Source organism: Vipera ursinii, assembly GCF_947247035.1.
Source record: "Vipera ursinii genome assembly, chromosome: 1".
NCBI classification, from domain to species: Eukaryota; Metazoa; Chordata; class Lepidosauria; order Squamata; family Viperidae; genus Vipera; species Vipera ursinii.
In genome coordinates, this window is record NC_139512.1 from 228,273,392 (window position 1) to 228,286,006 (window position 12,615).

Below are 12,615 nucleotides of genomic sequence, written 5' to 3' on the forward strand. Positions count from 1 at the left end.
TTACCATATGGCTAGAGTTGAGTGTCTATTTGATTAGAAATTAACCATAAAAAATAAATTCTATTTTACAATTAATTTTTTAACAATATGTAAGAATGTAAATCTCTGAGCTAAATGACCCAAACTCCACTATTTGTTGTTTAAGAAAATAAAAAGAAAAGAAAACATTATTAAAACAGTACAAATACCGGTATCTATTAGTTTCTAACTGCTCCTTTATGTGCACCTGCAGCTTATGCAATAAGCTAATTATTTTAACAACAACAACAACAACAACAACAACAACAACAACAACAACAACAACAACAATAATAATAATAATAATAATAATAATAATAATAATAATAATAATAATAATAATAATAATAATAATAGAAGGGATCTTGGAGGTCATCTAGTCCAACCCCCTGCTCAGGCAGGAAACCCTATACTATTTCAGACAAATGGCTGTCCAGTCTCTTCTTAAAAACATCCAGTGTTGGAGCATTTACAGTTTCTGGAGGCAGGTTGTTCAACTGGTTAATTGTTCTAACTGTCAGAAAATTTCTTCTTAGTTCTAGGTTGCTTCTCTCTTTGGTTAGTTGCCATCTGTTGCTTCTTGTCCTGCCTTCAGGTGCTTTGGAGAAGAGCTTGACTCCCTCTTCTTTGTGGCAGCCCCTGAGATATTGGAACATTGCTATCATGTCACCCCTCGTCCTTCTATTCATTAGACTAGACATTCCCAATTCTAGCAACCGTTCCTTATGTTTTAGCCTCCAGTCCACTGATCATCTTTGTTGCTTTTCTCTGTACTCTTTCTAGAGTCTCAACATCTTTTTTACATCGTGGTGACCAAAACTGGATGCAGTATTCGAAGTCTGGCATTACCAAGGCATTGTAAAGTGGTATTAAGACTTCACGTGATCTTGATTCTATCCCTTTGTTGTTGTTGTTGTTTGTTTTGTTTTAAATTTTTTATTGATTTTCCAATATTACACTTACAGTATATCTTTGAAAAGCAACGTAGTGTCTGGGTTACAATAGTTCCATTTCATACAGGTACATGTTATTACAAATCTCCAGTTTGTTGTGGCCAATATTTCCTTTGTTTTTTCCTTTAATACATATTATCTCTTATCTAAATTAACATACTTCTTATTTTATCTCTTATTTAATGGTTTCCTTACACTTGTCAATACTTTTATATATTTTATTTATTTTAACATTTCATCTTTAAGGCATCAATCACCTTATAAATTTTCCCAGCTTTAATTTGCATTAATATTAAAGTTAAACATTTGAAGTTTCTCATTTTCATATTTCTAGGTGACCTCACTTCCCTTTCTCACAGTTCTCTTCAATGCCTAATAATTTAGATACACATCCTATCTATCTCATTTCCATATCAACAGGTTAATAATACAATATAATATTCTTGTTTTCATTATAATTTCCACATACTGTAAATTTAATAACCAAAATTTCTCCCATTTCAAAATTTAATACACCCTTTCTCTTCTCCTTTATATCTGCTCTCTTGTGCTTAGACTTATAATTTTATTCTTATCACTACATCCAAGTATATTAGTTATGTTATATCTCTCTTAACATAAATACATCTTAGTCAATTTCATTTAAACAGTTCGATATTTCAATTTAACTGTTGATATTCACACATCTAAGCTTTTTAATTAGCCAATATTTTTATCTGCACATCAAAACAGTCTCTCATAATCCAAGTACAATCCTGTCTATTTAGATATTTTTCATTTCAGGGCTCTTAAATACAGTATGTCCATTCTTCTTCAATCTTATTCTGGCTTTTTTCCTTTGCCATTTTCTGTTTCTTTGCTTCAGGGTCATGAAAGAGTTCTTGTGTTGTAGTATCGTATTGAAGTGACCCTCCAATCTCCATTTTTGAAGTGTTGAGGGGTCTGATAGAGATACCAAATCTTCTCATTATTTTCTCATTTTGGTGTAATTGTCCAAGACTGTCTATTTTTTCTTCCATCTGTTTCTCATTTTGATCATCAAATTCCTTCTGCTTTATGTAAGAAATTTTTCCCTCCATCCATTTTGTCAGGTTTTCCTCTGATTTTTTTCTTGTCTGTGATTGATGAGTAGTTAAATCTTCTGTCAGAGTATTTGATTGTTCAATTTCTTCTGTTATGTTCTGTCCCAATAAATGATTAGTTATAGTCACAATTTGAGTTTGCTTATCCAAGACGCTTTCTAGTCCCCCCCCAAAAAGCTCTTATTTCATCACCGGCTGTGGAAAGGAACTGATAAGTTTGGCAGGTTATTTTCATCATAGCATAAATTTGTTTTTGTATTTCTTCTATGGTGGACCCTCACATCTGGTGTTCAAGGTTAGTCTTATCTTGTTTTCTAAAATTTCAACCAAGTCTCTCTCTTTTTTTTTAGGGTGTCAGATTTCAATTTCAGGTTTAGCCACAGGGTGTCCCCCAGTGCTTAGAAGATTCTTTTCTGTTCTTTTAGGGAACTGCCTGTTAATCTCTTTTCAATTGTTTCTTCTGTTTCAGAAGAACAGAGCCAAATTTTCAAATGATAGGAAGTGAGGAATAAATAGTTAAAAGCTTTTAGTCCACAAGTTTTTTTTTAAGGAATAAAGTTCTAGTTGAGGTCCAATTCATTTTTTCAACATTTCTTTTTAAATCACCCCTGGAGGTTCATTTGCCACTGTTTCTGAAGGGATGGTTGAAATCCCCCTTCCCTCTCCACAGGGGGAAGGTACTTAGCAGCTTATCTAGGTGGAAAGAAGAAGATTGGAGTATAAGAGAGGTTGATCTTACCCAGTCTCTTCCATGCTGCTGTAATGTTGCTTGATAGTAAGTGTGACTTCGGCTGTCTGCAGCCTAGTGACTGGCCATATTGCTATGGCTGGTCTTTCGTCCGCTGTTTCGAAGGGAATGCAGGAACTAGCGGAAGAGTTGCAGCTCCCCCACGCTTCTGCAAAAGCCCCTTCTTGCTGGTTGCCCCTGCAAGGTGACTCTTCGGCCCTTTTAGGACCCCCAGCAATGCAAAACTGGATGTGGAAGACGAGAGCCATCCTCCAAGTGTCCATAATGGCAGCATTGGCAAACCGGAAGCCCCAATTCTATCCCTCTGTTAATGCAGCCTAGCACTGTGTTGGCTTTTTTGGCAGCTGCAGCACACTGCTGGCTCATATTTAAGTGATTGTCCACTAGGAGTCCAAGATCTTGAAGAAGAGAAACCTTAAACTAAGAAGACAGGAAAGTCAGAAAGATTAAAATTTCCCCGATTTTTGTTGCTATGTTTTTTTTCCTATTAGCCATGATTACATTGTCAAGTGATCCTACTCTGCTTTGGATTTAAGATGACTCTGGTGCTATTTTTTTCTCAAAGGCTGGATTATTATTGCAAAAGATAAGAGATGATCTCTTGTCCAATTAAAAAATCCAGAAGCAAATATTGTCTCCGGTTTAATACCCCAATTAATCTGTTATGCAAGTGAAGTACCATCAGGGATAGATGCAATAATAAATGATAAAATGTGAACATGAAGCAAAATAAAAACTCAGACAAAGGTAAGATTAAATTATCTTCTTGTATGTGTGCTTGGTTTTCCAAAGTATTGTAGATTTGTAGATGTAGGGTGACATGATATCAGTCTTCTAATATATGAAGAGCTGCCACAAAGAAGGGGGAGGGGGGGTCAACCTATTCTTCAAAGCACCTGAGGGCAAAACAAAGAATAATGGATGGAAACTTATCAAGGAGATATCCAGCCTAGAATTAAGGGGAAATTTCCTGAACAATTAATCCGTGCAGCAGCCTTACCTCCAGAAGTTGTAGGTGCTCCATCACTGGAGGTTTTCAAGAAGGGACAGGACAGCCATTTATCCAGAATGGAATAGGCCCTCCTGCTAGAGACTAGAAGACCTTCAAGGTACCTTATTCTATGTTCTATTTAACAGAAAGGCCTGGTCAGGAATAAGTCAGTCCCTGACTGAAATGCAGCCTAAATTATCTTTAAGATTCTAACATAATGCAAATCTCAGTTCTCCCAATCACATGTTTCCCCATTGCTTTTATAAGCAAAATTGGTAGTTGCGAGAGAAAATTAAATTCAGAACTTGAAATTATACATACCTGACCCAAAAACAGGGAGACAGAAAAGAATGCTTACTAAATGTGGGGAAATGGATGAGGAAATTTTAAGTAATGCAGTTGCTGGTAGAAATGTAGTGGGGTGCTACTATCTGCGAACTGCAGTGAGAAATGAATGTTTGTTGAAAGAAACAAAAATGGCTGTGTATAACTTTGTGGTTTTGACCATGCTATGACATAGAAGTAAGGGTCTGATAGAAGCATAACAGAAGAATGAGTAGCAGTGCTTGACTGTAAAAAGTATGCATGGCAAAACAGGAAGAGGGACCCAAGAATAAATGAATGAATAAGGACAAAATACAAAACTGAGTGTTAAAGAAGTATTTATTTATTATTTATTTTTTAAAAAAATTCCACCTTATTACTTACAAGCAACTCAAGGCAGCAAACATACTTAAGGTTCCTTTTTCCTCCTCTTTTCCCTCACAACAATCCTTTGAGGTGATGTGGGCTGAGAGAAAGCAACTGGCCCAGAGTCACCCAGCCAGCTTTCATGACTAAGGCAGGACTAAAACTCACAGTCTCCAGTTTCTAGGCCAGAGAATGAATAAAGATTGATTTCTGGAACAAATGAAGGCTATTGCTAAGCACATTGATTTGTGCTTTAAATTGTAAGCCGCCCTGAGTCTTCGGAGAAGGGCGGGATATAAATGGGATTAAATAAAATAAATAAACTGGTAGGAGAGGTGGAAGGATTGTGATAGTTATGGCTGAATAGAGTTAATGATATCCTGAAAAATAGAAAGGTAACAAGTTTAAAGCATAAATAGGAAAACATCAACTGGTATATAGAAATGAGGGAAGCAATGATGCTCTGCAAGGTTCATTGCATTTCTATTTTCACATTTTTTTTAAAAAAAGTCCTTTGCTTACCAAAGAAATTATGCCTTTATTCCCTTTGTGCAAGTTGCATAATGTTGCTTACTCTAAAACTGAATAAGTTGTAGATATGTAGATATGTGTGCATTTATACAGTGTGTGTAAAATATTTCATTTGGTACATTTAACCTACATGCTGTCATCTTGGCCTGTTTTCAAGAGGATTAAAGGAATGCTAGAGCATTATTAAAGGAATGTTAGAACATCCTTTATGTATGCATGACTGATTTGCGAGGCCGGTGTGTTATGCAATTAGCTCACATGGTGTAACAAGGTGGAGGGTTTGTTGTCACTGTGAGTTGTAGTGGGGGGAGCACGAAGGGAGGCTCAGCCAATCTCAATGTATACATGGTTGTACTTTGACAATAAAGGTTCATTCATCGGCACTGAATTTGTCAAATTGAGAGGACAGAAGTTACTGGCTTGTGCAATGTTTTGTAGCCTTAGGCCTTATAACCAGAAATACGTCCTGAGCTGTACAAATTGCCGAAACATATGTTTACTTTCTTTGACTAAACTATTTGTCAGCTGTGTCACATTGTGGATTCCACGGTAGATGTTTGGCAGAAAGATAGAATATTGGTGGTGTGGTGTCATTGTGAAATTTTGACTAGGGAAAAAAGGGAGAGAAATCTACCCATTTTCCTCCTGTGTTAATGCATAGTCCATTAGGCCCGGCAGCATGTTGCTAGAGAATTCAGCTCTTCATTAGTAGATTTTGTTATGACTTTTACCAGTACATCAGTACATTTGCATTTGATCTATAATACCATTACACCCCAGGGATAGTGCCAGCTGATTTCCTGACATGACTACTTCAGTAACTTTTTACTATGCTCTTTAATATTCTTTGTGGACATTTGAAGTCGGCTATGTCTGCACATTTATTTTCTAGTATCCATTTGCAGAAATGGATACTGGCATTGGCAGGGGGTTGGAGCAGAAGATCTCCAATCCTTACATTCAATGCTTCTGCTTTATGCAGAACGTTGACAGGAAATAATTGTGCACTGTATGGCATCTGCATGTCCAGACAGGAGAAGAGTCTCAATTTGGTCTTCATCAGCTTTTTAATTGGCTTTTCTCATAGAAAATGTTCCAGCACTTTCCACCAGTCAACAGTTGGACTCTATTATCACTTTTCCTGTCACGTAGTTGCTCCAAATGTTTCTTCTCTGAGTAAAACTTCTCACATTCTCCAATAAAGAATGTCTTTATATTGGAAAACTCTTTTGCAATTTTTGGAAACCTGAAGCTTGCTCTATGCCTAAAATAGTGTCTGCCATTTTGATACATTTTTGTGCAGCCGTCATCATTTGGACCATGCTTGATTTATAGAGAATTAATTGATCATGTTTCTGCATTTTGTTCAGTCATAACTAGTAGATACAAATTCTCTCAGTCACAGGAGCTTTTAAGCATCCTGTCAATCACTGACGGGAACAAGCACATATGTACCCAATAGAAGACATTATCAGTTCAGAAACAGAGAAAAGCATAATGCAAATATTTCATTGTTTTAATGTTCTATAGTGCATTTTAATTGAATGTCTGTAAGCCGCTTACAGTCGCCTTTGGAGAGATGGGTGGAATATACTGTAAGCTTAATAAATACTTTGGTTAATTTCTTTTGTATTATTAGTTTTAGAATCTTTCTCCTCTCATTTTGGAGCAAAGTGATTCAGTACAGCAATAGACTTGATCAAACAACCTTTCTGGGTAAATGGATTTTTAATCTAATAAACAAATATAATAATAAATAAGTAAACAAACAGATTTACAACAAAAGGGATTTCAATTAAAAGAAAGCAGGATTATTTTATTCTCTCTCTCTTTCTATTATTATCATCACCATCACCACTAGACTTTATTTTTCCTAGCTAGCAAAGTATAGCAATATTTAGTAGCATAAATTATCTTTTAAAGTTCCAAGACACAGTTCCAAGAAGTCTAGCTTGCCATCTACATAAATACACCATCTGGCATTTTCCTGATAACATCATCAATAAGTCCTCAAATAGCCATTCATAATGAGGATATTAGGAGCAGATTGTACTGGCCTTTAGTTTTCAATTTGCCAGGTGCTTTTATTTTAATGTTATGCCATTATTATGTCATCTTGGCTACTTCAGTTGCCTTTTAATGTTCTTGACATTTCCATTCTTTGCAGACCACTCATCCAATTGTGCCAATTCTTGAAAATGAAGCACTCAGTTCTAACGAGGTAAATCACTTTCCAATTCTGAAAGCCTGCATTGTTATGAAAGAATATTAGTTTGTACTAATATTAGTGTACTTTTATTGGTGTGATAGCTAAAGGAAGCAGGCTCTGCCTGGCGAAGGCCCTCCTTATTTAATAAGCCAATAAATTTATTTACCACAACTAATTTTTGTTAATCTGTCATTTTGCAAAAAAAAAAATTGTCATCTGCTTGGATCATACACACAAAGTACATTTGTTTTTGTTTGTTGACGAAAATCTCAAGGGACCATTTAGATGAGAGGTGACTAACCTTGGCAGCTTTAAGACTTGTTGATTTCAACTCCCAGAATGGCTGGCTGGGGAATTCTGGGAGTTGAAGTCCACAAGTCTTAAAGTTGCCAAGGTTGGACACCCCTGATTTAGACTTTATGTACCAAGGACTGACTAATAGATTCTTCTTTCAGTCCATGGTATTCTTAGTAATTTGTTTTCAAATCCGTACTATAATTCCAACAAAAGCAAACATATTCTGTGTACGTGATGCAAGCAGATAAGGTATTTTTCTTGGCCACTCATCAAAACCATGATCAACAAGTCATTTGGTAGTGCTCACTCAGTACTCATTTGACATATGATTTCTTTTCAGCTTTCCTCTGTCAGAAAAAAAGACAAACCTTCCTACCAAGAAGACCTAAGTGAAGGAAATTTTGTAGACACTGAAAGTCCACACCAAAGAGGTCACTGTCCACTCAGCAGAAACTCAAGAAATAATTTTGCAAAACTCAGCTAAGGTATAGCCATAAAGATCTAACACACACACACTCACACACACACACACACACACACACACACACACACACACACACAGAGGCCTTAAATACCAGCTGCTCTGGTGAAAGAATCTCCATATTTGTGAGCATCCTATATTCATCCAGCTGGCAATTTGGTAACACCGCATGCAGGACAATGTGGCTCAATCCAATAAATGTTAATAATGGTATTATTTTTAATTTCTAATAATGCTTGGGATCTTTTGGAGGCTTGCTGAAATGTAAAGAGGGTGCTGGAGACTGTCATTTTGCTTTTTAACATTTTAGATTTTTTAAAAAAATACTAAGGTAATGTTAAATATTTCTTGAATGTTATACTTATTTCATGTTTTAAATGCTGTAAGCCCAGTAAAATAGGTAATGTGCAGGGGGCAAAAAGAGATGTTCGGGAAGACATAAGGACTCCTAGCCATCACACTGGTGAACCTTAACTCTATAACAGTTCACAACTGGATTATAAACACTAAGTTCAGCCTTCACTAAAAGACCATCCCATCGTAAACCTGTTGCACGCATCATGCTTAGCAGTGGTTTGCTTTAATTGCAGTTTGGCTAATTTGCAAGATACAAGTTAGAATCAGTTGCTGGATGAGCAAATTATTTTTGTGTCACTTGGCCAATTCCAGTCTTATTTTATCCTCTTTTTAGCTGTTTTTGCCTTACACCCTAAACACCTTTTATTTGAGGGTTCCTTGGGGCTCTCTGAGCGTGGTTGTTTTCCTGCAGACGTTTTATCACCCAAACTAGGTAACATCATCAGTGCTAGTAAGGAGTGGGGTTTCCTCTCCCCCACTCCTTACTAGCACTGATGATGTTACCTTCTTCAGTACTGTTGAAACTTTGAATGGTCACTAAACAAATGGTTGTAAGTTGAGGACTACCTTTATTTTCTATTTTAGTTAAGTTGCTACTTTTACTGCAGTTACATTCAAACTCTTTAATATATTACCCTGCAGCTTACAAAATATTTTATGCATGCATGTTATCACTTCTTAATACCAAATTGTCACAGTTATTAGATATAAAACCCAATTCCACAAGATGCCTGTTTTAAGACTTAAAGAGGGTGTTTTCCTCTGTGCATTTTTTTTAAAAAAAATAAACCATTACAAATACAAAGCACTCAATTCTGTATTCAAAAGAGGGATTCTACGTTCACAGCAGACCGTGTCGCTCATTTTGGAAATATTTAGAGGGCAACTCCACATTGCACTCTACAGCTGTTCCTGTCCTTTGTTCATGCTGACTTGGCTACAATGTCCTCCCATTGGATGGTTCCCAGTTCCTGGTTTAGGAAGACAATATAGGAAGTCCTTGACTTACAACAGTTTGTTTAGTGAGTGTTCAAAGTTACAATGGCACTGGAAAAAGTGTTTTATGATTAGTTTTCACAGTTATACGACTGATATAGAATCCCCATGGTCATGTGATCAAATTTCTTCAGATGCTTGGCAATTGGCTCATATTTATGATGGTTGCCATGTCCCAGGGTCATATGTTCACATTTTGCGACCTTCTGACGAGCAAAGTCAATGGGGAAGCCATATTGACTAATTTAACAAGTACAGTGATTCACTAAACATCTGTGGCAAGAAAGGTCATAAAATGGGGCAAAACTCACTTAACAACTTGCTTAGCAACAGAAATTTTGAGCTCAGTTGTGGTCATAAGTTGAGGGCCGCCATTCCTTTCCTTCCTGAGGGAAGGTTTTATTGGAAATATGCGTGCACACACACAAATACACATACATATACAAACGTAATTTGAGTGTACATCTGCAAAGTCAAGCCATCAAAAAGTACTTACACTGCATTTATTATGTAGGTACAAGAACCAGGTTTAAAATAAGAATAGCTTTCTTGCAGCCATGTTGATCCCTAAGGTCTTCCAGAGATAAATGAAGAACAGAGCTTCAATAGGATAGTAGCTGAAGATCTCATCTGGCTCAGAGAACATGGCTGGTCTGAAACCTAGTATTTTTTTTTTTAAAAAAATACTAGTTTTTCTCCTCTGAGGTGCCAACTTTCACACTGTTCTTTTCTTAATACCCCATTCCCCTCACATTCCAGCCACTGGAGAAATATGGCCAATAGGTCAATTTATTTATTTATTTATTCTTTTTTTAAAAAAAAAAAAGGCCAAAGGCAAAGTACACAACTGGGAGAGAGAAAAATAATACCGTATCTTTAAAAAAACCAACAGTAAGGACAAAAGCAAAAAGGCTGTTCTTAAAGAGGAAACAGGAAAGCAGCACTTCAAAGGGAAGCAGGAACAAAAAAATGTGCTGGGAAGTGGCTTTGCGCCCCATAAGGGTAACTGCAAGGTGACCTCATTTATTCCTACTATCCAGAAATGGTTGCTGGCCTCCAGTTGATCAAAAGAGTCCATTTTGAATAAAACCAGCTTTTTTTCAATTTCACATTGGTTTGAATTCAAAATGGTTTGTGGACCACGACTGTTTAACCTAAAAGAAGCATCTTATATTTACTTCACTGTAGGAAACGGTGAAGGGGAGAAAGGCAAACAGGATTCTGGATTGCAGTGTATGAAAAATCCTGGTACTGAGGGAATTAAAGAATGGCATGATTGGTTAAAAATGTGTAATAATATTGAGAATGTACACAGAAAACTGGAATCTTTTTGCAATAGGCCTGACAAATCAACTGTAACTGATTAAAAAAAGTCTGAATTAAAAATGAGTTTAAAAAGGAGATCTCTATGGCTGAAACAGCCTGATTATATTACAAACAAACATCTGAACGTGCAGGATAATCCAGCTAAGAATGCATGGCTGGTTTACACATTCGTTACAGTCTATGCTAACTTATTTTAGAGAAGAAATATATCTCTCTTCCATAGTAGAATCCAAGCAAAAAAATAATCATTAGTTATAGTAGCAAAGTAAACAAGAATGAAAGGTAAACACAATAGGAAAAAGACATTGGGATCGGATATTAAAAATAAAACCAGCAACCAAAACTAATCTGGATAATAGAGAGGCAGGAGTGGCCAAATGGGACTTATTTTTTATTTATTTATCAAATTTATTTGCCAACCATCTTATGATACAGGGAACTCTAGCTTACATCAAGGTATGTTCCTAGGATCTTTTTTTTTTAAATGAGGGAAAAACTATTTTGGTCATCCTGACTCCAGCCCTGGAAGGATACAGAGATTATTCTCTCCCTTAAATTTTAGAGAGCTGGCAGGAAAATAACAAAGGAAATATTCCTTTTTATAGGTACATAAATCAAAACCAGATTTTAAGGCAATCAGAAGTACTGATTGGATTATGCTCTGAAAAGTACTGGTAGCCAATATTGTCTATATACACTGTAGAAATGGGTTAGGATGAAGCTATAAAGTTGCTTATACAGTTAGTCCTCAACTTATGACAACAACTGAGCCCAAAATTTATGTTGCTAAGTCAGAAATGTGTTAAGTGAGTTTTGCCCTATTTTACAACTTTTCTTGCCACATTTGTTAAGTGAATCACTATAGTTCTTAAATTAGTAACATGGCTGTTAAGTGAAATTGGTCCCCATCAGAAGATTGTAAAAGGGGATCACATCGCTCTGGGACACTGCAACCCTCATAAATGTGAGTCAGTTGTCAAACGTCCGAATGTAACTCACATGACCATTGGGATGCTGCAACGGTCATCAGTGTGAAAAATGGCCATACTCATAAGTCGCTTTTTAAAATGCCGTTGTAACTTTGAACGGTCACTAAATGAATTGTTGCAAGTTGAGGACTACCTGTAGATTGTAGTATTTTATCATCACACCATTCAGGTGATCATCTGGAGCTTGGTATGTTTCTGTGTAATGAATTTGGTTGCTGTGCCTTTTGAAATGGAAATTTCAGATGGATGGCAAAGGATCACAAACTAAGCCATCTCGCATAGAGTGGGATTTTCATCTGAAGAAATGAGGCAGGAAAGAATAATATCACCACAGCAAGCATCTGCTCTGTTCTGAGGCATAACACTTCTGAGTAAAGACTGTTCAAACTACTTTGAAATGTATTAGGCAGTTAGATCTACCTTCAAATGTTAGTTTAGTGCAATGATTTTTTTTCTGATCACAAAAATGTTATATAGAGTATTTACAAAAAATGTTTGTACATAATATTTGAACTGCAAATAAGTAATCAGAGATTTGCTTTCTGTACATATTCATTCTTTAGGTTCACATGAATGTGTATCTATTTTTCTTTTTTAAACATAATGTAGGATATGCAGAGAATTAGTCTGGCACAACATTGGCACATAACCCATGCTTAATTAAGCAGAAGTTTCAACTTAACATTGCTTTTCTGTGTATACTAAAAATAAACTAGTGATAGCAGATGGCAAGTAGGCTCAAAAATATGGCAGCCCAAAAAAGATGTGGATTGACTGAGGAAAATATTTATTGCATCTCTCAAACTGTTGGCTGAGCTTTTAATGTCTGTAGTGGAGAAAATCACTTGTTTGGGGGAAAAAAATCACATAATGTTTTCAAAAGAAATAAAATCAAACTATATATTGTACAAAGCATTTCTTGTGTGTTGTTATGCCTATTGATTACT

At 36.1% G+C, this 12,615-nt stretch overlaps 1 protein-coding gene across 2 annotated transcripts in view; it reads left to right on the top strand.

Moving 5' to 3' along the window:
• MLIP (muscular LMNA interacting protein) overlaps positions 1-12,615 on the top strand; it is an 85,300-nt gene extending 72,685 nt beyond the window's left edge. The window contains exons 13-15 of one of the 2 annotated variants that reach the window (XM_083348051.1): positions 7,181-7,234; positions 7,860-8,004; positions 10,542-12,615. In XM_083348051.1, coding sequence (XP_083204177.1) covers positions 7,181-7,234; positions 7,860-8,003 — 198 coding nt within the window. In that variant the 3' untranslated portion in view covers position 8,004; positions 10,542-12,615. Of the gene's footprint in view, positions 1-7,180; positions 7,235-7,859; positions 8,788-10,541 lie in introns of those variants that run through there. The other variant, XM_083348052.1, reaches the window with a different exon arrangement.